Source organism: Hypanus sabinus, chromosome 6 (genome assembly GCF_030144855.1).
Source record: "Hypanus sabinus isolate sHypSab1 chromosome 6, sHypSab1.hap1, whole genome shotgun sequence".
In the NCBI taxonomy this organism is placed as follows: domain Eukaryota; kingdom Metazoa; phylum Chordata; class Chondrichthyes; order Myliobatiformes; family Dasyatidae; genus Hypanus; species Hypanus sabinus.
In genome coordinates this window covers 110358606-110385504 of record NC_082711.1, presented here as the reverse complement: position 1 = coordinate 110385504, position 26899 = coordinate 110358606, and the positions used below count along the sequence as shown (strand labels likewise).

At 47.3% G+C, this 26899-nt stretch overlaps 1 protein-coding gene across 3 annotated transcripts in view; it reads left to right on the top strand.

The window, feature by feature from the left end:
- The first annotated feature begins 841 nt into the window (after window positions 1–841).
- LOC132395750 (cryptochrome-1-like) overlaps window positions 842–26899 on the top strand; it is a 160460-nt gene continuing 134402 nt past the window's right edge. Inside the window, exons 1-2 of one of the 3 annotated variants that reach the window (XM_059972727.1) lie at window positions 842–917; window positions 21441–21549. In XM_059972727.1, coding sequence (XP_059828710.1) covers window positions 886–917; window positions 21441–21549 — 141 coding nt within the window. In that variant the 5' untranslated portion in view covers window positions 842–885. Of the gene's footprint in view, window positions 918–3039; window positions 3278–8855; window positions 8899–21440; window positions 21550–26899 lie in introns of those variants that run through there. The other 2 variants (XM_059972726.1, XM_059972728.1) reach the window with 2 other exon arrangements.

Sequence of the window (26899 nt, the reverse complement as noted above, 5' to 3'; positions counted from 1 at the left end):
TTCAGTAGTAAAAGAATAGAGGGACGTCCCTTTTGAACATACATGAGAAGGAATTTCTCTACCAAAGGATGGTGAATATGTGGAATTCATTGCCACAGGCTGATGTGGACGTCAAGTTATTAAAGCGCAGGTTGAAAGGTTCTTGATTAGTCAGGCCGTCAAAGGCTACGATGAGAAGGCAGGAGAATGGGGTTCAGAGGGGTAATAAATCAGCCATGATGGAATGGTGCAGCAGGCTCGATGGGCTGAATAGCCTAATTCGGCACCTATGTCTTATATATATATATATTGATGCACAGGTTCACTAGCTTTGTTCATATGCGCTAATGGAAAATACTCGTGATAAACAGTCGCAGCCTGGAACGTCGACTGTTTATTCCTCTCCATAAATACTGCCTGACCTGCTGAGATCCCCCATAATTTTGTGTGCGTTATACTGGATTTCCTGTGTTTGAGGAAATTCCCTGCCATTTGGACTATCTACATCCCTGATTTTCACATACCTCCATCATACCTGCTACGGATTATATACTCGTTCACTGATGGTTCTCTTATTCTAAACTCGCTCAATAACTCAACTCATAATTACACTGTTGATATGGTACAAGAAAGCCCTTCCAATCTGGAATGTGGAAGAAGGCGGGGCCATTTTCCAGCCATTGACCAATCGGAGTATTGAGCCAAACAGAGGGGCGGGATATCGCGCAAGGGACCAATCGGAGCACTGAACCAAACAGGAAGCGGGGCCTCTGGCTGAGAGAAACACGACCGGAGGCGTGGATTTTAACCCGGAAGGTGGAAAGAGGCGGGGTCTTTCCCCAGCCATCCACCAATCCGAGCGCGGAACCACATCAGGGGCGGGAGCTCGCTCTGGTTTTAATCTGAATGAGTAATACGCACAATGTGCTGGAGGAACAGTAAGTCAGGCAGCATCTATGGAGGGGAATAAATTGAAGATGTATCTGACCGAGACCCGCCATTGGGACTGAAAGGAAGGGGAAGGGGTTACAATAAGACGGTGGGGGGGGAGGAGAGGAATAAGTACCAGGTGATAGGTGAAGCCGGGGGAGGGGGTTGAAAGAGCTGGGAAGAGGAGAAGGGGGAATGTGATAGGGGAGGACGGAACACCGTGGAAGAAAGGGAATGGGCAGTTAAGAAGAGAAGGTGAGAGAGGGGAACAGAAATGGAGAGTGGTGAAGGGGGGGGGGGCAGTACCGGAAGTTCGAGAAGTCAATGTTCATGCCATCAGATTGGAGGCTACCCAGATGGAATATAAGGTGTTGGCCAGACGTGTCTGAATGGGAAAAGGAAGTAGAATTGAAATGAGTGGCGACTGGGAGGATGAAGCGAAGGCGCTCGGCCAAGCGGTTTTTCCAATGTACGTCGGGTGTCACCGATATAGAGGAGGCTACACTGGGAGCACTGGACACGGTAGATGACCCCAACAGACTCACAGGAGAAGTGTTGCCTCATCTGGAAGGACTGCTTCGGGTCCTGAATGGTAGTGAGGGAGGAGGGTCGAATGAACAAGGGGGTCGCGTAGGGAACGATCCCTGCGGAAAGTGGGGTGGAGGGAAAGATGCCCTTGGTGGTGGGATCTCGTTGGGGATGCCGGAAGTTACAGAGAATTTTGTGCTGAATGCAGAGGCTCGTGGGCTGCTAGGTGAGGACAAGAGGAACCCTATCCCCGGCAGGGGGGCGGGAGGATGGCAGACGTGCGTGAAATGGAAGAGATTCGGTGCAAACAGCGTTGATGGTGGAGGAAGGGAAGCCTCTTCCTTTAAATGAGGACATCTTAGTTGTCCTGGAATGAAAAGCCTTATCCTGAGAACAGATGCGGCGGAGATGGAGGGAAAGGACCGGCATTTTTACAACTGACAGGATGGGAAGAGGGTTACTGAGATAGCTGTGAGAGTCAGCGGGTTTATAAAAGATAACCGTATATAGACTGTCTCCAGAAATAGAGAAAGGGGAGAGAGAGGTGTTGGAAATGGACCAGGTAAATTTGAGGGCTGGGTGGAAGGTGGGGGGCAAAGTGAATGAAATGGACGAGTTCAGCAGGAAGCAGTAGCGATGTAGCGTAGGAAGAGTTCAGGCTCGGAACGTAGACTGTACCACGTAGCTGATGAAAAGGCAGGCATAGCTGGGACCCATGCGAGTGCCCATGGCTGCATCTTGGGTCTGAAGGAAGTGGGAGGAGCCAAGGGAGAAATTATTGACCAGCTCGGCCAGATGGAGGAGAGCGGTAGTGGAGGGGAAGTGGTTGGGTCTGTTGTCCAGAAAGAAATGGAGAGCCTTTAGACCCTACTGTGGGAGATAGAGGTGATTCCCTGGACATCCATAGTGAAAATGAGACTTTCGGGGCCAGGGAACCTGAAGTCATTGGAGCGATGGAGAGCAGATGAAGTCTCACGGATGTAAGTGGGAAGGGACTGGACCAGGGAGGATAAAACAGTCCAGGTATGCAGACCCAACTTCGGTGGGGCGGGAGAGGGAGGTCTACCTGGAGAGACAGTTTCATGGCTCTTGGGTAGCACTTAGAGCCGGGAGGTGCGGCGGTAAGGGAGCTGTGAGGTTGGTGGCAGTGGATAGGAGATCCCCAGAGTCGTTGAGGTTGATGGTGTGGGAGACAATGCTCCTTAGGAGCCCTGTGCAAGGGGGTAAGTAAGAGGGGGTGTCTGGCCTCAGCAAGGGCAGTCCGCCAGTCTATTTCAGCATCCCTCTTTTCCGCGGGTTTGATGCTGAGGTTGGGATTAGCGCGGAGAGAGTGGAGGGCAGCGCCTTCAGGAGGACTGAGGTTAGAATGAGTGTTTGATGTCTCGTTGGGAGTTTGAGATCCAGGGCGGCAGTCCAGGAAGATGAGGAGGGCTGAAGACGGGAGAAGGGGCCGTCGGTGCGGTCTGGAGAGTCCTTGACCGTCTCCAACTGAATGAAAGAAGTGGGCGGCGCCTCGTTCCAGCCGTTGACCAATCGTGGCGCGGAATCACGGCAGGGGGCGTGGACTTGCGCTGCGAGAAGCGGGGCCCGGAGGCGTGTGCGCATGCCCGGGCAGTGAGACGATGGGGATGCGCCGGGGTTGTGGTGCCGGACAGCAGCGTTAGCGATCGCGACAGGGAACGATGGCTATCCACTCCATGCACTGGTTCCGCAAGGGGTTGCGGCTGCACGACAACCCGGCGCTGAGGGAGGCTATGCGGGGAGCGAGCACCGTCTGCTGCGTCTACATCCTCGACCCCTGGTTCGCCGGCTCGTCCAGTGTTGGGGTGAACCGCTGGAGGTGAGCGTGTGTCTCCCCCTACCCTCTCCCGAGGTTCGCTAGGACCGGCGGGGATCGGGGCCCTGGTAACGTGAACTCAGCTCGAATAGTTTCTGCGTAGCAGTTGACAGCGGCAGCTTGAAATGGGGCCAGTTATATAAACACTTTATGAATGAAGCTGTTCCGTGTGGGTGTTGCCGCGTCAACCAGGTACTTCGTTCAGTTTTCAATGTAAATTTATTATCAAGTACATATATGTCACCGTATACTACCCTGAGGTTCATTGAGGTAGCTATAGCTCGGGGTGGTAGTGGGGATAGGCCCCCACTACCTATTAGATGCTCCAATGGCGTACGTCTCAAACAGCCTCTGATAACCAAGTCGGCGCCTGGTCTTCACGTGTGGCGTAGCTACTAAGCCCGGCGGAACCGTTTCTACTGACAGAAGGGGCAAAGGTGGTTTAGCGGGACTTTAAAACCAGCCGCTTCGGGCAGACCGGGCTCTTCAGCCGTTCTTGGCGGCTCATCTGGGAGAGGGAAAACTCTGATCTCAAACCTCTGCTGCCTTGTGGTTATACCCACTCACGGGGAAGACTTTGGGAGTAAACCTCGAGGGGGAACTCTGGAGCTGTCGTCCCTACGTTGAGTTCAGCGCTGACGGGCAACATCGTAACGCCGCTGGAACCGAACTGTATCGGTCCCTGCCGTTCCTTTAGATTCACCGGCTACGCGGAGAGGGGCAGCTTGCTACGTGGGCAACATGTACTGTCCACATTGTACTGCCCAGGTTTGTGGATCACCTAGACAGCTAGGATGCAACATCTATGGTCGACCCGACCGGCGAAGAGCATCAAATGTAAATTTATCCAAGTACATTTATGACACCATATGCTACCCTGAGATTTTTTTCTGGGGGGATTCACAGTAGAGACAAAGAAGTATAATCTTTGTCTCTGTGTAGGGCAAGTGTCCTGGGCGTTTGCCGGACTCGCTGCTGTTTCACCTGGAAGGGAAGGGGGCGGGGTTGTTTCACAACATTGACCAATCAGAGTGCAGGACCGAAAAAGGAGGGTGGAGGGAAATGCGGCCACTGGCGTGGGTCATTGCACATGGACAGGTTGTTGTCTTGTCCACCCTGTTGGGTGTGGTCTCCCACTGATTCTGTTGTCTTTCATGGCGTTTACTGTGCATGCCCACAAGAACATAAGTCACAAGAACGTATGGTGACATGTATACGTTATCTTTGACAGGGCACAGATCTGGCATCCAAGTGGGAAGTGTTTATAATAATTCTTTTAAACACTTCGTTTCAAAATAAAAATTAAAATGCTCTGAATGCTCAGCGGTTGGAGCAGCATCTGCAGAGGGATAGTTGGTATTGCAGGTTGAAGACAGTGTGTCAGAATGTGTTTTTTTAATTCAGTATGAATGGTTCTCCTGTCATTCACAGTTGCCTTGTGAGACCAGGAACTCAGCTGAGTCTGACTCTGCCCTGGCAATTGGACCTTTCAAAGGAATAGTTCTGTTGTACACGATGGATGCCTAGACTTTAAGTTTCTCATTGGAATTTGGTTATTTCTGATTTGGCCATTCTGCCTATCAGGCCTGCTCGTGGCTGATTTAGTATCCCTCTCATCCCCATTCTCCTGCCTTCTCCCCCAAAAACTTTGACTCCCTGACTAATCAAGAACCTATCAACCTCCACTTTTAAATATACTCAATGACTTTGTCTGTGGCAATGAATTCTTTCTCATCTCTATCCTAAAGGGATGTCCTTCTATTCTGAGATCCTAGGCTCCCGCTATCGGAAACATCTTCACCACATCCATTCCTTCTACGCCTTTCAATATTTGGTTTCAATGAAATCCCCACCCATTCCTCTAAACTCCAGTGGATCAGGCCCAGAGCGTCTGGATACTGCCAGTCCTTCTGAGTGCTTGGGACATTTTGTGCTTTATTGATTTATTTAGAGATACAATGCAGAATTGGTCTTTTGAGCGACACCACCAGCAGACCACTGATTCAACCCTAACCTAATCACAGGACAATTTACAATAACCAGTCAACCAGTATGTCATTGGACTCTGGGAGGAAATGGGGGCACCCGGAGGAGATCCATGCATTCAATGTACAAGCCCCTTATAGATGACAGCAGAATTTACTCCATACTCTGATGCCCTGAGGTGTTTTACTGCTTTACTGCAGTGATGCCCAAATCTAGACTGATTCAGAATAATTTGTCTAACTTGGAGGGTAAGTTTGGAAAAGTTCACTTCTGTGTGGACACTCTTGTTTCTGTGCTAAACTCTTTTGTGAGTGGGTCCACATTTCCCCCCCACCATTGAAAGCAGATGTTGTTCTCTGGTACAGAAAATCTCTAGAACAGTGATGGAGCTTACATTCAGAATGGACAGCTGGTTTTTTAAACTACCCTGGTGATTAATGGAGTACAGTTGAATGGGAAATAATTCTAATGTGCTCAATGAATGAAATTAAATAGTAATGTATAGTCACTAGTAGCTGTAGGTGTGACTGGAATTCTTTCTGAGAAATCGCTCCTATGTACACTCACTTTATTTTGTACAGAGTTTACCGAATGAAGTAGCCACAGGAGTGGAACTCAGTGTGGGTTTCTACTGTAACCCAGCCACCTCAAGCTGCAGTGACTTTTCATTCAGAGAAGCTCTCCTGCACACCACTGTTGTTCTGTGGTTCTCTGAGTGGCCTTCCTGCCAGCCAGAACCAGTCTGGCCATTCTCCTCCAACCTCATTTTACACCCACAGAAACGCCGCTATCTGGATGATTTTTTTTCCCTGTTTCTCGCACCATTCTCTGTAAACTCGAGAGGCTGTTGTGTATGAAAACTCCAAGGGATCTGCGGTTTCTGAGGTATTTGAATCACCCCGTTTGGCACCAACGCTCAGTCACTCAGATCACATTTCTCCCCATTCTGATGTTTGCTGAACCTTTTGACCATGTCTGCATGCTTTTATGCATCGAGTTGCTGCCGCATGAATGGCTGATTTAGATTAAAAGAGCAGGTGTACTTGATAACACGGCCACTGAGTGTAAGATGTCTTTAGAGCAATGTTGTTTATTTCAGATTCATTTATTTATCATATGTATATCAAAAGACGGTGAAATAAGTCCTTTCATAACTCAACAATGTGATGGGGGCAGCCCACGTGTCTCCACACATTAGATTTTCTAGGTGCAATAATATGCACACTAAATAAAGTAATAAGCTGGGAGGTGATATGTGGGAAAGACAAAGGGCTGGATAAGAAGAAATCTGATAGAAAAAGGAAGTGGACCATGGATGAAAGGGAAAGAGGAGGGGCACCAACAGCCCCTGCTGTTCATACACAACAGCCTCTCGAGTTTACAGAGAATGGTGCGAGAAACAGGGAAAAAAAAATCATCCAGATAGCGGCGTTTCTGTGGGTGTAAAATGAGGTCGGAGGAGAAGGGCCAGATGGGTTCTGGCTGGCAGGAAGGCCACTCAGAGATAGGTGGGTGAGGAGAAGAGGTAAGAGGCAAAGTGGGGGAATGGAAGAAGAGGGAAGGGAAAAAAATAATGGAGGTTGGAAACACCAATGTTTATGCCATCGGGATGGGGGCTACCTGAACAGAACATGAGGTGTTGCTCCTCCAGCCTGAGAATGGCCTCATCTTAGCACAAGAGGAGGCCATGGACTGACTCATCGGAACGGGAAAATTGATAGGCATTAAAACGGTGGGCCACTGGAATACTGTGAAGTTTGATGACTTGATGGGTCTACTGCAGAGGGATGATGGTGTGGGAAAAGGGTGGGAGTGTTAGGTGGGGGAATGTTCATTGAATCAAAGGGATTAGTTCCATATTTAGTGGTGTAGGTGATGGAGAGACTAATCAAAGCTTGAAATCACTTCTAGTTAATGAAGTGTCCAAACAAAATCAATATTCTCCAGCTTGCTGTGAAGGAAACCATGGTAAATCTCCTATATTTAGCTAACATGAAGTGGAAACATATGAAACTTTCCTTTTGTATGCTTATTACGAAATGGAGTGGATTCTCATTAATTCAGCCATTGGTTAATCAGGGCAGCTGCTTATTTGAGACAACACTTGAGGAACAAAAAACAGTCAAGGAAATAGCCAGGGCTCTGTTCGTTTATTTTGGGATATTACACTGCTTAATTTGGGCAGGAGACTGTTGCCAAACGCCAGTTGCACATACTTTTGTGGCTGTTAGACAACCATGCTTCAAGCGAGCAGTTTTTAAACAGCGTCAGCTGCATGTGCGTATGTTCAAAAAGTAGTGATTTTTGTCACTGATGGTTGGCACGAAATAAGCAGTAAGAATATTCAGAACTGTTCTGCTCAGTGTAATTCCAAGTGTTGAGGCTCAGAGATGCCAGAAACAGCCGAGGCTGAAGATGAAAGAATTTCACTACTTCAAGTTAGGAACTGCGAAGAATTTGAAGGTATTGACAATCATCGTGAATGTTACAATGAAAATGAAGATTTGGAGGATGTAATCATCAATAGCATAGTATGAAGACAGTCCACTATCTGTGCTGATTTTATTCATTGCGTATACTGAATGAATTCGTCTGTTGATAACTATCAGGAACTAACACACTATTTTATAATACTGTAATATTGATAGTATTCTAATTTGTTAAGTAGTTTCATTTAAATGCATAGTTTTGTTATTCAGTATGTCTTTGTTATACCTTTTTAATTTTCCATGACGCTCTGGCTAATTGGGGTAGCCGCTAAATTAATCCCAATGCATCTCATTAACTGGAATCCACTGTAGGCGATTCTCAGGATTCACATAAACAATGCCACAGGTGATATGTTTTCAGTGCAGGTCTGACTACCACATTATCAAATATAGTAAAAGAGTTCTCATTTGCATTGGATCCTTAATGAAGTAAGGCTGAATATAGAGCACAGGAGTGTCACCAATTGAATACTGGCACAAAACAATTTCTACGTGGCTGTGTAGGAGCAGAGAGATCTAGTGTTGAATATGCATTAGTGTTTGCAAGTGGTATGATGTACCAAGAGAGCAAAAACAGGAGGCTCTAGACCTGATAAGTAGAGAGATGTAATCAGAATCCCTCACCAACTCCCTCCACTCGCCCACCAGCAAATGAAATTTAACATGAGGAAGTGGGAGTCCACCACTGAGCCTATCTACACAAAGCATTGTCACAGGACAGCAGCATCCATATTCAAGAACCCCCATCATCCAGGCCATTCTCTTCTCACTGCTGCCTTAAAGAAGAAGGCACAGGAGCCTCAGGGCCCACACCACCAAGTTCAGGGCACAGTCATTACCCCTCAACATCAGGCTCTTGAACGAGAGGTAATAACTTCACTTGGCCCATCACTGAACTGTTCCCACAACCTATGGATTCACTCTCAAGGACTCTCATGTTCTCAATATTTATTGCTTATTTATTTATTACTATTATTTCTGTATTTTCTTTCTTTTTGTATTTGCACAGCCAGTAGTGTTTTGCACATTGGTGTTTGTTGGTCCTGTTGTCTCCAGTCTTTCAGTGATTTATTCTGTTTCTTGTACTTATTGTACTTCAGGGAGCACGAAGCGCAGGAACAAATATCGCTGTGATGATTGTACGCTCAGGTATCAATTGTTTGGTGACAATAAAGTATTTGTATTGTATTGTGAATGGCTCCAAGAAAAAGAGTCCTGGTGAAGGGTCTCTGCCTGAAATACCTAACTGTTTATTTATTTCCTCAGATGCTGCCTGACCTGCTGAGTTCCTCTAGCATTTTGTGTGTTACCCCTGAATGCAGTTGGCATGCAATTCTAAATTGAAAGGAATTTTAAACACACAAGATAACACAGAAGCTGGCAGTATAGAGCAACACATCAGGACTGGAAAGGAAGGGGCAAGAAGCCAGAATAAGAAGCAAGGGGGTGGGGCCAAAGGAGGAGTAGTACAACTGGCAGGTGATTGGTGAGACCAGTTGAGGGGGAAGGTGGGTGTGCGGGTGAAGAAGGAATCAGAGGTAGGTGAAAAGGGTTAAGAGGGGAGTCAGCTCTGTGGTGCAGCCGAATATACATTCTCCACACATACTATCAATCATAGATCGCCACCATCCAGGCCATTGTAGGTTCTCTCTGCTCCCATTAGGCAGGAGGTATAGAAATCTGTATTCACAGACCAGGTTCAGCAACAGCTACTTCCCCTCAGTAGTTGATATTTCAGCCTGAGACCCTTCTTCAGAACTGGAAAGGAAGGGGACCAGAGCCAGAATAAGAGGGGGGGCAGGTGTAATGGGTTGTAACTCTAGAACATAAAACCAACCGGAAGTAAAAGATGGGAGCCTGGGAGAACAATGTAGGGTTTTGTCTTCATTTTTTCAGAGAGCTGCGCACATGATGTGGTGGCATAGTGACGTGTGCCATTCACATACTTTTACACATAACCCATAGTGAATTATATAACAATGTTTAATCAAATATATTAACAATATTACTGAAATACTAAATACACAACACTCCTCCCTGCTTAGCTATAAATTCCTACTCAATATAGAATGTGTGTGTGTGTGTGTAATTATATATATATATATATACAATTATACTAAATATATATCTATTTATTAAGACTATGTACATATTCACAGCATAGTAAATTTTAAATTACCCCACTCAGCTGTTAATATTTAATCATTGTGGAGGATTTTACTCTTGTTGGATAACACATTTCCCGATGAGGTCGAGCTACTTTGCTTGGCAGGTGAGACTTGTGGCTTTGAACCAATCACAGGTCCTTGGCCCTCCTCCATGGTGGTTGTAGGAGCTGACTGTGATTCGGACAGCCCTGGACATCTTCCTCTCTGAACTCCTTGGCATCCTGAACAGTGCGTGGCAAGCTGCGCAGTCTGCAGATTTATCCCAGGGCACCAGGCAAAGCTCGGTGCCAGTGCTTTCATTTTGACTGCACCAAGATGACTGGTGTGCAGCTCCTCCTAGACGTCAGCTCTCAGCTTGGATGGGTCAACTCTCAATCCTCACATAATGCAACCACAGTCAAAGGCAAGTTTATCCTGGCACTGGTAAAAATGGTGGAACTGGGATTTCTGCTGCACGTTCCAGCCATTTTGAGTGGCTGTGTAGACCTAGAGAGTGTGGTCTCTTTTCTGGTTTCCCTTTGGATTATCCCTGTTGTAATAGGGAAACATTTGATTTGCATTGGGAAGAATATGTCAAGGGGAGTCCTCTTGTAAATTTTTCAGTTATAGGACAACCCATCAGTTTTTGCATGATGAGCCACCCTCTTGAGTTCGATATTGACCTCCAAGGAACAGAGCCCATCTCTGCTTAGTACTGCTGCTGTCAGCGGAACACCTTTCTCCAGATTGAAAACGGACACCAATGGTTGATGATCAGTAATGAGGGTAAACTCTCTCCCATACAAGTACTGGTTCAAATATTTTGTATCCCACACCAAACTCCAGGCCTCTCTATTGATCTGCGGGTAATTTTCCTCTGCAGTGGTAATGGAACGTGATGCCAAGGCTATGGGCATTCACTTCCATCACTCATAATGTGACATGACTGCACCTCTATCATAAGGTGAGGCATCACAGATGACCTCTTCTGGATAATGTGGATCATAATGTGTGAGTAGAGTGTTTGACGTCACCACTTCCTTAGCCTATTTGAAACCAGCCTTACACAGCTTTGTTGATTGCAATTTCTTCCTGATCTGTAGCAATGAGTTCAGGGGTGGAGCACATTGACCAGGTTTGGCAGGAACCTGTTATGGTAATTGACAAATCCTTAAAAGGACCACAACTGTGACATGCCCTTTGGCCTTGGGGCATCCACCACTGCTTGAATTTTCTCAGCACATTTGTGTGATTCTTGTGCATCTTTGGTGTGTTCAATTATTTTCTCCAGAGTACGTTCTTGGTTGGATATCTGCAGGTATCTTTGAAATGCTGTTCAGACTCATTTTGTTGAGTGAAACAGTCAAGCCAGTGTCCAATTCCATTTTAATTAATTTTCTGTTCACTTCTGGTGTAAGCCATATTGGTCGTCTCCTGTTAGTTTTCACATTGTAAATCTCAGTCCTGTGCCACACTCATCATTATCATCGGCATGCCGGTTGGTGCTCTGTTTGAAACTGTTACTTGACTTTATATTTTTATCACGTCCCTGTTTAGTCCATTTATTTTTGTCTGTCTAATATGCTCCTTGTAAGTATCTTACTTTGTTACATTTTCTGCAAGTTTTGCCTTTAAACCTGCATTGAAAAATTTGCCAAGAATAATCATGGTTACGAGACCATGATCGTCTACGTCATACGACACTGCACAAAATGATGATGTACTACATACAGAGCTAGAGACAACGACACGCAGTCGGTAAGTTGTTTCGAGACTAATTTATTCAAACTTCGCGGCGCTGGCATTTAATCCCTAGCACCCGCCCTCTCCGGGCGGAAATGACGTCAGCAGTGCATTACCAAAGTCTCTCCCCATGCGCTGGCTATTTGTGAGCCAGTTCTCCTGCGCAGGAAGTGGGTCACCACATAACCCCACCCCCCAGAACCGGCGATACACCCCCCCAATGTCCACAGTCTAGATCAGCCTCTGTTTGGGAGGTCTGCCTCTGCGCCGCGGTGCCTGAACCTCGACCGCCTGCGCCAAGTCCACATGGGCTGGTTTGAGTAGGTCCACTGTGAAAACCATCTCTTCCCCCCAATGTCCAGAACGTACGTGGACCCGTTGTTGTTGATCTCCTTGAACGGCCCCTCGTACGGCCGCTGTAGCAGTGCCCAGTGTCCGCCCTCTTGTACAAACACAAACTTACAGTTCTGCAGGTCTTTGGGTACACAGGTCGAGTTCTGTCCATGCTGTGAAATGGGTATGGGGGCCAGATTGCCAAGCCTCTCACGTATTCTGTCCAAGACTGCTGCGGGTTCTTCCTCTTGCCCCCTTGGGGCTGGTATGAACTCTCCTGGGATGGCCAGGGGTGCGTCATACACCAACTCGGCCGACGAGGCGTGCAGATCCTCTTTGGGCGCCGTGCGAATTCCAAGCAGGACCCAAGGAAGCTCGTTCACCCAGTTAGGTCCTCTCAGGCGGGCAATGAGAGCCGACTTCAAGTGACGGTGGAAACGCTCCACTAGTCCATTCGACTGTGGGTGGTTGGCAGTTGTGTGGTGTAGCTGCGTTCCCAACAGGCTGGCCATGGCCGACCACAGGCTGGAGGTGAACTGAGCACCTCTGTCAGAGGTAATGTGGGCCGGTACCTCGAAGCGTGCAATCAGGTTGCAATCAGTGCTCGGGCGCAGGAATCAGCAGATGTGTCAGTGAGCGGGACCGCCTCTGGCCACCTCGTGAACTGGTCTACCATAATTAGGAGGTACCGCGCTCCTCGGGACACTGGTAGGAGGCCCACGATATCCACATGAATGTGGTCGAACCTCCGGTGGGTGGGTTCAAACTGCTGCGGCGGGGCTTTAGTGTGCCACTGCACCTTGGCTGTTTGGCACTGCGCGCACATTCTGGCCCATTCACTGACCTGCTTGCGAAGTCTGTGCCACGCAAACTTGCTGGAGACCAGCCGAACGGTTGTCCTGATAGATGGGTGTGCCAAACCGTGTATGGAGTCGAAAACTCGCCGTCTCCAGGCTGCCGGGACGATGGGGCAAGGTTGGCCGGTAGCCACGTCGCACAGGAGGGTCCTCTCACCTGGGCCTACGAGAAAGTCTTGCAGCTGCAAACCCAAGACTGCGTTCCTGTAGCTGGGCATCTCATCGTCTGCCTGCTGCGCCTCCGCCAGTGCTGCATAGTCCACCCCCAGGGACAGGGCCTGGACAGCTGGTCTGGAGAGTGTGTCCGCCACGACGTTGTCCTTTCCCGAGACATGCTGGATATCCGTCGTGTACTCGGAGATGTAGGACAGATGTCACTGCTGGCGAGCCGACCAGGGATCGGACACCTTAGTGAATGCGAAGGTCAACGTTTTGTGGTCTGTGAATGCGGTGAACGGTCTGCCTTCTAAGAAGTACCTGAAATGCCGGATTGTCAGATACAGTGCCAACAGCTCCTGGTCGAAAGCACTGTACTTGATTTCGGGTGGTCGTAGGTGCTTGCTGAAGAATGCCAGGGGTTGCCAGCGCCCCTCGATGAGCTGCTCCAGTACCCCACTGACTGCTGTGTCAGATGCGTCCACCGTGAGGGCGGTTGGAACATCCGTTCTGCGGTGTACCAGCATTGCGGCATCTGCCAAGGCTTCCTCGGCTTTAACGAAAGCGGCCGAGGCCTCCTCGTCCCAAGTAATGTCCTTGCCTTTACCCAACATCGGGGTGTACAAAGGGCGCATGATACGGGCTGCCGAGGGGAGGAAATGGTGGTAGAAGTTCACCATACCAATGAACTCCTGCAGGCCTTTGACCGTGTTGGGCCGGGCAAAGTGGCGGATCGCGTCTACCTTGGCGGGCAGAGGTGTTGCCCCGTCTTTGGTAATCCTGTGGCCCAGGAAGTCGATGGTATCGAGACTGAACTGGCATTTGGCCGGGTTGATCGTGAGGCCGAAATCACTCAGGCGGGAGTAGAGCTGGCGGAGGTGGGACAGATGCTCCTGATGATAACTGCTGGCTGTAAGGATGTCGTCCAGATAGATGAACGCAAAGTCCAGGTCGTGTCCCACCACATCCATTAGCCGCTGGAACGTCTGTGCGGCATTCTTCAGGCTGAATGGCAATCGGAGGAACTCGAACAGGCCGAACGGGGTGATGAGTGCTGTTTTGGGGATGTCTTCAGGGTGCACCGGGATTTGATGGTATCCCCGGACGAGGTCTACTTTGGAAAATATTCTTGCCCCGTGCAGGTTTGCTGCAAAGTCCTGTATGTGCGGCACGGGGTAGCGGTCTGGAGTTGTAGCCTCGTTCAGTCTGCAGTAGTCTCCGCATGGTCTCCAACCCCCTGCTGCTTTGGGCACCATGTGCAGGGGGGAGGCCCATGGGCTGTCGGACCTCCATACATTCCCCAATTCCTCCATCCTCTTGAACTCCTCCTTCGCCAGGCGGAGCTTTTCTGGGGGGAGCCTTCATGCGCGGGCGTGGAGGGGTGGTCCCTGGGTTGGAATGTGGTGCTGTACCCCGTGTCTGGGCATGGCTGCCGTGAACTGCGGTGCCAGAATCAATGGAAAGTCCGCCAGGATTCTGGTGAATTCGTTGTCCAACAGCGTGATGGAGTCCAGGTGTGGGGCCGGCAACTTGGCTTCACCCAGGGAGAACGTCTGGAAAGTCTCGGCATGTACCAGTCTTTTCCCTTGCAAGTCGACCAGCAGGCTGTGAGCTCGCAAGAAGTCCGCCCCCAGGAGTGGTTGGGCCATCGCGGCCAGTGTGAAGTCCCACGTGAACCAGCTGGCGCTGAACTGCAGTTGCACTGTGCGGGTGCTGTTGGTCCGTATCGTGCTGCCGTTTGCGGCCCTCAGGGTGGGTCCTGGCTTCCTGTTGCGGGTGTCGTACCCTGTTGGGGGCAAGATGCTGATCTCCGCTCTGCTGTCGACCAAGAAGCGGCGTCCCGACTGTTTGTCCCAGACGTACAAGAGGCTGTCCTGGTGGCCAGCCGCCATAGTCATGAGTGGCAGCTGGCCCTGGTCCTGGCCCTTGCAGGGTGGGCGACAACGGCAGGCTTTTGTGCCCCACCGCTGGCGGTAGAAACACCACTGTTCACTGTCCTCCTCACTCCTGCCTCTGTGGTGTGTGCGCCCCCCGCTGGGCCTGGTCTGATCTGCTGTTGGGCGCGTGGCCTGGTAATCTGACCGACGGACGCCACGCTCTCCCCCTTGGCTTTCCACAGCACGTCTGCCCCAGCCGCCACCTTCTGGGGGTCGCTGAAATCTGCGTCAGCCAGCAGCAGATGTATGTCCTTGGGTAGTTGCTCTAGGAGCGCTTGCTCGAACATGAGGCAGGGCTTGTGTCCGTCAGCCAGGGCCAGCATCTTGTTCATCAATGCTGACGGCAGCCTGTCTCCCAAACTGGCCAGGTGATGCAGGTGGGCACCCTGCTCACGCCATGAGAGGCCAGATCCCAATGAGCAGCGCTTTGAATGCTTCATATTTGCCTTCCGGGGGCTACTGTATGAAATAAGCAACCTGGGCGGCCGTCTCCTGGTCAAGGGCGCTCACCACGTGGTAGTAACGCGTGGAATCAGAAGATATCTGCCAAATCTGGAACTGGGCTTCTGCTTGGCTAAACCACACGTGTGGTCGTAGCGTCCAGAAAGTCGGCAGTTTCAGCAAAACTGCGTGAACAGATGAAGAGTCGGTCATCTTTGGTCCAAATCCCGTTTGAACCGTCGGGGTCACCAATGTAGCGATGTGCTACACACAGCGCTGAATTAACGACACACAGTCGGCAAGTCGTTTCGAGACTAGTTTATTCAAACTTCACGGCGCTGGCATTTAATCCCTAGCGCCCGCCCTCTCTGGGCGGAAATGACGTCAGAGGTGCATTACCAAAGTCACCGCCCGCGCGCTTGCTATTTGTGAGCCGGTTTGCCTGCGCAGGAAGTGGGTTGCCACAATAACTCATTAATTAATCAGTTAATTCCTCCATTTTCTGCCTTTCATTTAATGCAAAAGTCTTTCTCCCCTTATGAAAGGGGAGGAAAACGTGCTACTGAAATTTTTTTTTAAACTAAAATATAAACTATGGCTGAGCTTCAACAAGTAGCTAGTCATCTCAGGTTCATTTAAAACTTCCTCATTGCCGTGTTATACTTTGTAACTTTAAAGTATAAAACCAATCAAAATAAAAAGTCGGGAGTCTGGGAGAACATGTATGGTTCCCTTTTTTGCTTTTAGTGAGGCTCACACACTTATGACGCAGTGGTATAATGACGTATGCCATTTATGTACTTTTACACAAACCCATAATGAATTGTTTAAACAACAGTTAACCTAACAATGTATTTACAATATTACTGAAATACACAACAGCAGGTGATGGGGGTGAAGCTGGGAGGTGATGTGGGGGAGGTTCATGCCTGAGGATGTCTGAGCGGAGAGGAGAGCGGATGATGAGCAAAAGGGAAGCAAGAGGAAGGTGATAGGTAGGTGAAGAGAAGGGGGTGAGAGGAAAAGCAGAATGGAGACTCAGAAGAGAGAAGGGGTAGAAAGTACTGCAAGTTAGAGGGAGATGAAGGGGATAAAATAATCTGGGAGGTGCTAGGTGGAAGAGATAAAGGTCTGACGAAGAAGGAACCTAATAGGGCTGAAGAATAAATTGGAATAAAGTTTATTTAATGAGTATAAAACAAAAGGAAATTGAACCTGATATTTGAAAGTTCGAAGTGACGTGGTAAATGTCGTAATTATATGTGCATTGAAGACCAAATAAAGGAGTAGAGGAAAAGAATACAAAGTGTTCAGAGGGCTAAATTTAGTCATAATTATTGAGTCACATTACACAGAGAATATGCAGCTTAAGTACTTTTGTGAAGTCTAAAATCCCTATGTTCACACCAATCAAACAATTTAATGATGCTGTTTGGCAGACAGCCAAAGTGCGTGCTGTTTTATGGCTGTGACTGTCTGATGCTTAGTAACTCAAGCAAGCAGAGAGAGCCGGATCTGATCTGAAGCACTTTAACATCTTTAATCCTCACAGAGTGGGTGAGAATATTGTTTTAGAATCAGAATGAGGTTTAATATCACTGACGTAAGTTGTGAAATTCGTTGTTTTGCGGCAGCTGTGCAGTGAAATATGAGCAGCAGACTATACATTAAATAAGAAATACCAATATAACAAAGTTTAATAAGAGGTGCAAATAGAAAGCAAAAATACTGAGGTGATATTCTTGGATTCATTGTCCACTCAGGTATCAGATGACAGAGAGGAAGAAGCTGTTCCTAAAACATTGGTTTTCAGGCTCCTAAGAGTTCCGTAGCAATGGGAAGAGAGCATGTTTAAGGGTCCTTAATGATGGACGTCGCCTTTTTGAGGCATCACCGTCTGAAGGTATCCTGGATGCTGGGAAGGCTCGTGCCCATGATGGAATCGACTGAATTTGGAACTCACTGCAGCTTTTTCTGATCCTGTGCAGTGCCCCCCCCCCCACACCCCCATACCCGACGGTGATGCCACCAGTTAGAATGCTCTCTGAGATACATCCATAGAAGTTTACGACAGTTGTTGGTGACATATCAAAACCCCTCAAATTTAATTAATTGAAGTTAGAATTGATGTTCCAAGATAGATGCAATTCTGTGTGCAGCTCCAATGGGAACCATCAAATATTCCTATTTTGGACGACTACAACTGAAATCCACAATCGCAGCCATGGGTACTACATTGTTTTGATCTTCAAAACTGGCAGACCCCAAACTGCAGGATCAGGTCGCGAGTGCAGTTTCACTTTATGAGAAAGAAAACAAGGACCGAGTGTTGGGCTGCAAGTAAGGTTGCTGCACAGACCCCTTAGAGACTCTTCTTATTTCTATCCTGCCAATGAACGTACGGTCTCTGGAAAATAAAACTGAAGACCTCTGAGCAGGATAAGAGTACCAGAGGGACATCAGAGACAGCTGTGTACTTTGCTTCACTGAAACATGGCTCACCCCCTCCATTTTGGATGCAGCAATCAGCCCGAAGGCTTTCCCAGCTGTTGCATAGACGGGACGTGGAGGTAGAGGGGGTGGAGTGTGTTTTATGGTGAACTCATTGTGGTACACAGATGTGGCAGTTCTGTCTCACTCCTGTACATCTAGCAGTCGAGGGTCTGCCAAGGGAGTTTTCACCCATCATCCTGGTGGCAGTGTACATCACACCCCAGCCAAGTTCAGGCAGGGACTGGAGGAGCTGGGCATCGAGATCGGCAGGAATCAAACTGCACACTCTGAAACCTTCCCGAGCACTACAGGGGACTTCAACCAGGCCAGAGGTGAAGAGGTCTCTGACCAACCTATCACCTGTGGAACTGGAGGACCCAGCAAGTGTGGCCACTGTTCCACCACTTTCAAGAGAGCTTACCATGCCGTCCCATTCCTGCACTTTGGAAAGTCTGATCGCCGGGCTGTACTTCTACTCCCTGGCTGAGACTAAAGACCACAGCACCAGTGGGGAGGACCAAGAAGGCATGGTCAAGGGAGGCAGAGGAGCACTTGCAGGACTGCTTTGAGTTGGTGGACTGGACGATATTCAGGGACTCATCTTTGAATCTGAATGAGTATGTCGCAGTTGCCATCACTAAGACCTGTGTGGAAGAGTGTGTGCCTTCAAGAACATACCAAACCAAATGCTGTGGCTGTACCAGGAGGCCCGCAGTTTGCTGAGGGTTCTATATCAGCGATCTAGAGCTACATACATCAAGTCCAGGTATGACCTACAGAGAGGAAAAACAATTCTGATAAAATTAGAGATGGAGTCAGATGCAGGTAATTTCTATCAGGGTTTGCAGGCCATTACTTCCCACGAAGCAAAACCTAACGCCATGAAAGGGTGTGATGCTTCACTCACCTTTCATGCATGCTTTGAAAGGGAGAATAAAAATACCTGTATGCGTCTCTACAGCATTTGGTGACCCTGTGATCTCTGTCTCGGAGGCCAGCCTCAGAACATCTTTGAAGAGGGTGACCCCTCACAAGGCCTAATGCTATTGAATTATTTTTCCAAATGAGTGAATGTCTCACCAGACTCGCTTGTCAGAAATTGTGACAATCCTCCACTGCAAAGCACAGATCTATTTGAATCCAGGGACATGAGATCTCCTCACCACCATGACCCCCACCCATCCCAGGTATTTGCTTTGTCCTCTTATAGTTTGTAGTTAGCTTGGATATGTTGAATACAAGCTGAATGTGTTGTTCTTTCCAGCTTACTGAGAGGATTTAGAGTGGTTCACAAGAAATGATTCCAGGATTGAAAGACTTGGCGAATGAAGAACATTTGATGTCTCTGGGCCTCTACTCACTAGAATTCAGAAGGATAGGGGTGAGGGGGGGGGGGGTGGAGGAATCTCATTAAAATCTATCAAGCATTGAAAGGCCTCAATGGAGTGGATGTGGAGAGGATGTTTTCTATGGTGGGGGAGTCTAAGACCAGAGGACACAGCAGAGTAAAGGACATCCATTTAGAACAGAAATGAGGAGGAATTTCTTTAACCAGAGAGTGGAATTCATTGGTACATTTAAGGCAGAGATTGACAGATTCTTGATTAGTCAGGGTATGGAGGGATACAGGAAGAAGGTAGGAGACTGCGACTGAGAGGGAAATGGATCAGCCATGATGCGATGGCGGAGCAGACTCGTGGGCCAAATGGCCTAATTCTGCTCGTATATCTTATGGTTTCAGATGGGGACACCATGGTAATGCAACACTATTTCAACTCAGCCTCGGGGTTCAGTTCCAGCCCTGTCTGTAAGGAGCTTGTACGTTCTCCATGTGACTGCGTGGGTTTCCTCCCGGTGCTCTGGTTTCCTCCCACAGTCCAAAGAGCCGCTGGTTAATTGGTCCAGTGGCTGGAAGCGCCTGTCCTGCACTATATCTCAGTTAAGAATGGAGCCTTTGGAAATTAGTATCGATGGATATCGTTGATCCAAGGTGAACCTGTTGCTCTTTCCTGGCCTATAGCTACTGAATTAAGAATGGAGCATTTGGAGAGGAGCGTTGATAGCCTTTCACAGTTTAACAAAGTGGCTGTCAGGCTCTGAATGAGAAAGTGGCCTGCTATGCTGGAGATCTGCCTGTCAGCTGAAACTAGATATTAAAGTGCATGATTGGAAAATGTTTGTTGCCGTTGTTGAATTGGGCTGTAAAGTTGTAGTTTTGATTATAGTTTAATTCATGCTTTGAACTTTTAGTACTCTATTACCTATATACATTTAATTGTTCAGTTGGATTTTATTTTATGGTTGCAGTTGCCTTTGTATCTTTCTGGAAACTTCTAAGTTCCAGTGGCGGGTATTGCATTATTTGAATGAGGCTGTCTTATTGCAGTGCTAGCACTGGAAAGCAAATTCCATCATCAAGGACCCCCATCACCCAGGACACGGCCTCTTCTCATTGCTGTCATCAGGGAGGAGGTACAGGAGCCTGAACACACGCACTCAACATTTCAGGAACAGCTTCTTCCCCTCCGCCAACAGATTTCTGAACGGACAATGAACCCATGAACCCATGAACCCTACCTCACTCTGGTGTTCTCTTTTTGCATTACTTTATTGTATTTAACTTTCTTTTTTAAGATATACTTATTGTAATTTATAGTTATTGACCAAGTACTGCTGTTACAAAACAACAAATTTCACGACTTGTGCTAGTGAACCAGATTCGAAGGATTTGTAAGTTCAACAGGATCTGCATCACAATGTAAGTTAAACTAGAAAAATCGTAAAGGGTTGAAGGAGAGGGGAAGAAGCTTGAAGTGTCTTCATGAAAGCCATGTTTCCAGTCATGGAGCATACGGATCTTGCACCTCCAGAAAGTGTCCACAGAAGGGTGATTGATAAGTTTGTGGCCTAAGGTAGAAGGAGATGAGTTATACAGCTCTCGTTACATGCACATGCAGGTCAACTCTTTGAGCGATTATGCAGAAAGTTTGAAGCTAATAACTCATCTCCTTCTACCTTAGACCACTAGCTTATTGATCACCCCTGATGAGTTATTAACTTCAAAGTTTCTGCATATTCACTCAAAGAGTTGAACTGCATGTGCATGTAATGAGAGCTGTATAACTCATCTCCTATTGTAGACCACAAACTTATCAATCACCCATCTGTGGGCACTTTCTGGAGATCCACGACCACCGGACTAAATGTGTAAATGTAGAGGGAACGATGTTGAAAAATAAACATGCTAGGTTTTCTAAAATTGACTCCTTCTACCTTAGGCCACAAACTTATCAATCACCCCTCCTATAGAAGTTTGTCAAAGCTGAGTCATTAAGGGAGAATTAGAATAATTTGGTTTTGAAGTCTTTAATACATTTGTATCTATTGTAATGGTTTGTGTGCAGGTACTGGGACCCAGTGGTTTCCCTTCTATTTGCCTAAATGAATAGAGTATTAGAGATTGTTGTGTGATCCTCCTGTACTCTACGTTAAGTTCTCCCCTGGTTGGACCTGGCTCCCAGGTCACTCTCGTCTTGCGTCTGTTTTATTATAAAAGAGATGATTTAGAAACTTTGTTTCACCAGATTCCTGCTGCAGTGTCTGGAAGACCTTGATGCCAGCCTTCGAGAGCTGAACTTGCGGCTGTACGTTATCCGCGGGCAGCCGGCTGACGTTTTCCCTCGGCTTTTCAAGGCAAGTTCTCTAAGTCTGAAGTTTACTCGCTGTCGTTCTTGCCAGTTAGATAGATTTTATATAAGCTCCATATTTTATTAGTCCATAAGACAATACGGCATTGAAGCAGATTTTGGCCATTCAGCCCATCGAGTCTGCTGCACCATTCCATCATGACTGGCTTTGTTATCCCTCTCAACCCCATTCTCCTGCCTTCTCCCCGTAACCTTGACTGATCTAGAACCTGTCAGTCTCTGCTTTAAATATACTCAATGACTTGGCCTCCACAGCCGACTGTTGCAATGATTCCCCGATCTCTGCTGGTAGACAAAACTTGCAATAACCCCGTCTCAATAACCTCTTGGCAGTGTGGAGGATCAGAGGGATCTTGGGGTCTGAGTCCATAGGACACTCAAAGCTGCTGCGCAGGTTGACTCTGTGGTTAAGAAGGCGTACGATGTATTTGCCTTCATCAACCGTGGGATTGAGTTTAAGAGCCGAGAGGTAATGTTGCAGCTATATTAGACTCTGGTCAGACCCCACTTGGAGTATTGTGCTCAATTCTGGTCGCCTCACTACAGGAAGGATGTGGAAGCCATAGAAAGGGTGCAGAGGAGATTTACAAGGGTTGCCTGGATTGGGGAGCATGCCTTATGAGAATAGGTTTGAGTGAACTCAGCCTCTTCTCCTTGGAGTGATGGAGGAATAGAGGTGACCTGATAGAGGTGTACAAGATGATGGGGAGGAGGATTTGGGGGTTGATGTGTCTGATCTGTTTTGTTTGTTGTTTTTCAGTGTGGGTGGGGATTTAGGGGTTGATGAACCTGTTCAGTTTTTGTTTTTTTTAATGGGGAGATGGGATTTGGAGTTTGATGATCGAGCTGCCTTTCCTCTTCCTTGGTTTCATAGATACCTGGAGAATTGAATGATTTCAGAGTTCTGTACTTTGATAATTGATAAACCTTTAAAACAAAGTGCAGTGTGTAATGATATGATCTGTATGGACAGTATGCAAGGCAAACTTTTCACTGTATCATGGTGCCTGTTGCCAATCTAAAAGGGCGGAATAGTCTCTTATTTTCTGTTTATCAGTTTTCCTCTTGACCATTACCCCAACCATCATGATTTTACTAGGTCCTGGGCACTGGGTTTCCTCCAGGTGCTCCGGTTTCCTCCCACTGTCCGGTTCATGACTCATTGTAAATTATCCTGTGATTGTATTGGTGGGTGCTGGGCAGTGTGGCTCAAAGGAGCAGAAGTGCCTGATCTGTGGTGCATCTCTACATAAATGTCTTCTCTCGTACAGACAGATGAAGAATGCTTAACTTAAGACCTCCATTCATCTTTTTTTAATTCTCCATAAATGTGTATAATCCCCCCTTGTGCTGTTCATTTGTCCCGAAGTCGTCTTGATTCCCTTTGCTGTGTCTTGTTCCTCTCTTTACCGGCCCTCAGTAGTGTCAGTAACACTACACTGTTGTTACATTAGCGTGCTCCACACACTTTATGCCAACCTGCCAACCTTCAGGCCATGCCACCCGGGGACTTGTGTTGGTACTGGATTGTAACTGCATGCGTTGTGCGTGATGTGTCTGTATTTGGCCTCATCTCTGTTTGGCAATGGGAAAGGTTCCAGAGGAGGTTCACAAGAATGATCCTGGGAATGAAAGGGTTAATTTATGAGGAGCTCTGGGCCCGTACTCTCTGCCGTTTGGAAGAATGAGGGTGGGATCTCATTGAAACCTATTGAATAGTCTTGATTGAGTGGATATGAAGAGGATGTTTCCTGTAGTGGGCAAGTCTAAGATCGGAGGGCACAGCTTCAGGGCAGAGGGATGCCCATTAGAAAGGAGATGAGGAGGCATTCCTTTAGCCAGAGGGTGGTGAGTCTGTGGAATCCATTGCTGTGGAGGCCAAGTCATTGGGTGTATTTAAAGCAGATAGGTTCTTGGTTAGTCAGGGCGTCAAAAGGTGCAGGGAGAAGGCAGGAACAAGGGTTGAGAGGGATAATGAATCATCGATGATGTGGTGGCAGAGCAGATTCTGGGCAGAATGGCATAACTTTGCTCCTCTGTCTTATGGTCTTAATTTTTAAACTGACATCTGCTGTACATCCCAATCTCCAAGGTTATAATGTGCTCTCATCGTCCATTCAAAGAACTTGAATCTCTTTCATCATCTAGAAGATTTTTAGTTTGTTTGTTATGCTTGGCCTGGACCCAAACCATTTCCTCTCAAGAGTTGCTCATAGTTCAATCCAATTTGGCACTCAGTAAACGATAGTTCTTCCAGCTGAGTATTTGTACTCGAGATGGCTTTGTCCATAATTAGCCCAAGCCCAATGATCAAGGATCACTCTTCCTTGCATGACTCTAGACCCAGGTTCAGTTCTTGACGCTGTCTGTGAAGAGTTTGTACGTTCTCCCCGTGACTACATGGGTTCACTGATGCTCAAATTTCCTCCAACATTCCAAAGACGTGCTGGCTGGTAGGTTAATTGGTCAGATGGGTGTATTTGTGTGGATTCGCTGGGCCAGAAGGGCCTCTTACTGTGCTGTAGCTCTAAATCATGGGACAAGTGGTTTCCCACAAGGAGATAAAGGAATACCTGGTGATTTTTAAAAATAATTAAACATGGAAATCAGAATGCTGGTGTACATGTCCCAGCTTTGGAAGTTATCAAAAAAGCCAAGGAAGGCTGCTTCTTTGATCTTAAACAACAAAAAAAAATTGCTCACACTCATACAGAGGAAGGTGTACTGATTCTTTTGGTCAACTTGAAGCAGAAATGGTAAAGGAAGAACCTTCTGCTAATGCATGATCAGTAAGGAGAGAGGTGAGAGGGCAAACCTCTGGCGCAGTTATCCTCTGAAAAAATGGTTGGAGCATTGTCTTTTCCAGACAAAATGCATTTAGCCAGGGAGATGACACAAAAACTCGTGGTAATATCTAGACATGAGTTGAGGCCAGTTTGGTGGTTGAGGGGTAATAACTGTTCCTGAATCTGGTGGAGTGGTTCCTGAGGCTCCTGTGCTTTCTTCCTGATGGGAGCAGCAAGAAGAGAGCATGGCCTGGGTGATGGATACCACCTTTTTGAGATGCCTTTTGAAGATGTCCTTGATGCTAGGGAGACTAGTGTCCATGATGGAGCTGGCTGAGTTTACAAACTCATTTCTGTACAGCCTGTGGATAGAACATTACAGTACAGGCCCTTCGGCCCATGACGTAGTGCCAACCTTTTAATGTGCTGAGGTTAATCTAACCCTCCCCTCCCACGTGCTGTAAGAATGGATGTCTGCGACACTACTTGAATGGATTTGTCTGTTCTGAGGCAATGGCAGCTTCTACCGTGATGGAACTCCGCCCATTGGCTGCAATTCCAGCTGGTAGGCTGTTAGGATGCTGAACTGATTTTAGGAGCAGAACTGTGTCAAAGAGGGGTGAGAGTGGATATCAGACCACTCCACTGATGCTGGGGAGGTAGTAATGGGGAACCAGGAACTGGTGGAACAACTTTTGCATCAGTTTTCACTGTGGAAGACACTAACAGTATAGAGGAAGTTCCAGGTGTCAGGAACTTCAGTGTGTGAAATTACCATTCCTAGGGAGAAGGTTCTTGAGAAACTGAAAGGTCTGCAGGTAGATAAGTCACCTGGACCAGATGGTGTACACCCTGGAGTTCTGAGAGAGGTGGCTGAAGAGATTGTGAAGGCATTGGTAATGATCTTTCAAGAATCACTTGGAATGGTTCCTGAAGACTGGAAAATTGTAGATGTCACTCACTCTTCAAGAAGGGAGAGAGGCAGAAGAAAGGAAATTATAGACCAGTCAGTCTGACCTCAGTGTTGGGAAGACATTGGAGTTAATTGTTAAGGGTGTAGTTTCGAGTTACTTGGAAGCACATGATAAAATAGGCCATAGTCAACATGGTCTCCTCAAGGGAAAATCATGCCTGATAAATCTGATGGAACTATTTGAAGAAATAGCAACTCGGATAGACGAAGGAGAATCAGCTGATGTTGTGTACTTGGAGGCTGCTTAACAAGTTACGAGTCCATGGTATTACAGGAAAGTTTCCTGCATGGATAAAACAGTGGCTGATTGGCAGGAGGCAATGAGTGGGAATAAAGGGAGCCTGTTCTGGTTGTCTGCCAGTGACCAGTGGTGTTCCACCGAGCTCTGGGTTGGAACCAATTCTTTTTACATTATATTGATTTGGATGATGGAATTGATGGCTTTTTGTAAAGTTTGCAGACAATACAAAGATAGGTGGAGGGACAGATAGTTTTGAAGAATTAGGCTACCAGAGGGATTTAGGCAGATTAGGAGAATGGGCAAAGAAATGGCAGATGGAATACAGTGTCGGGAAGTGTACGGTCATGCACTCTGGTAGAAGAAATGAAAGGCTTGACTGGTTTCTAAATGGAGAGAAAATACAAAAATCTGAGGTGCAAAGGGACTGGGAGTCCTTGTGCAGGCTTCATAAAGGTTAATTTGCAGGTTGAGTCAGTGGTGAGGAAGGCAGATGCAATGTTAGCATTCACTTCAAAAGGACTCGAATATAAAAGCAACGATGTAATGTTAAGACTTTATAAAGCACTGGTGAGGCCTCACTTGGAATATTGTGAGCAGTTTAGGCCTCTTATCTTAGAAAAGATCTTCTGAAACAGGGAGAGAGTTGAAAGGAGGTTCATGAAAATGATTCCAGGATTGAACGGCTTGACCTATGAAGAACATTTGGCTCTGGGCCTGTGTTCACTGGAATTCAGAAGAATGAGGGATGACCTCATTGAATGGTGAAAAGCCTTGATGGAGTGGATGTGGAGAGGTTGTTTCCTATGGTAGGAGAATCTAAGACCAGAGGACACAGCCTCAGAGTAGAGGAGTGTCCTTTTGGAATGGGGATGAGGAGGAATTTCTTTAGCTAGAGAGTGGTGAATCTGTGGATTTTGTTGTCACAGGCAGCTCTGAAGTCTATATGTATATTTACGGCAGAGATTGATAGATTCTTGATTGGTCAGGGCCTGAATGGATACAGGGAGAAGGCAGGAAATTGGGGCTGAGAGGGAAAATGGATGAGCTGTGATGAAATTGTAGAACAGACCCGATGGGCCAAAATGGCCTAAATTTTCTGCTGTATCCTATATCTTATAACCTGGAGGACAACCTGTAGTACAATTTCCTCATTGTTGCCTAAATAATCCTTCTCTCTAATTTCCCTGCAGATTTTTGCCATTAATGTCACCCCACAAAACACCCAGAAGTTTTATAGAGTCACAGACTATGACAACACAGAAACTGACTCTTTGGCCCATCTAGTCCATGCTGACTTAGTCCCATTAATCTACTTAGTCCCATCGACCTGCACCTG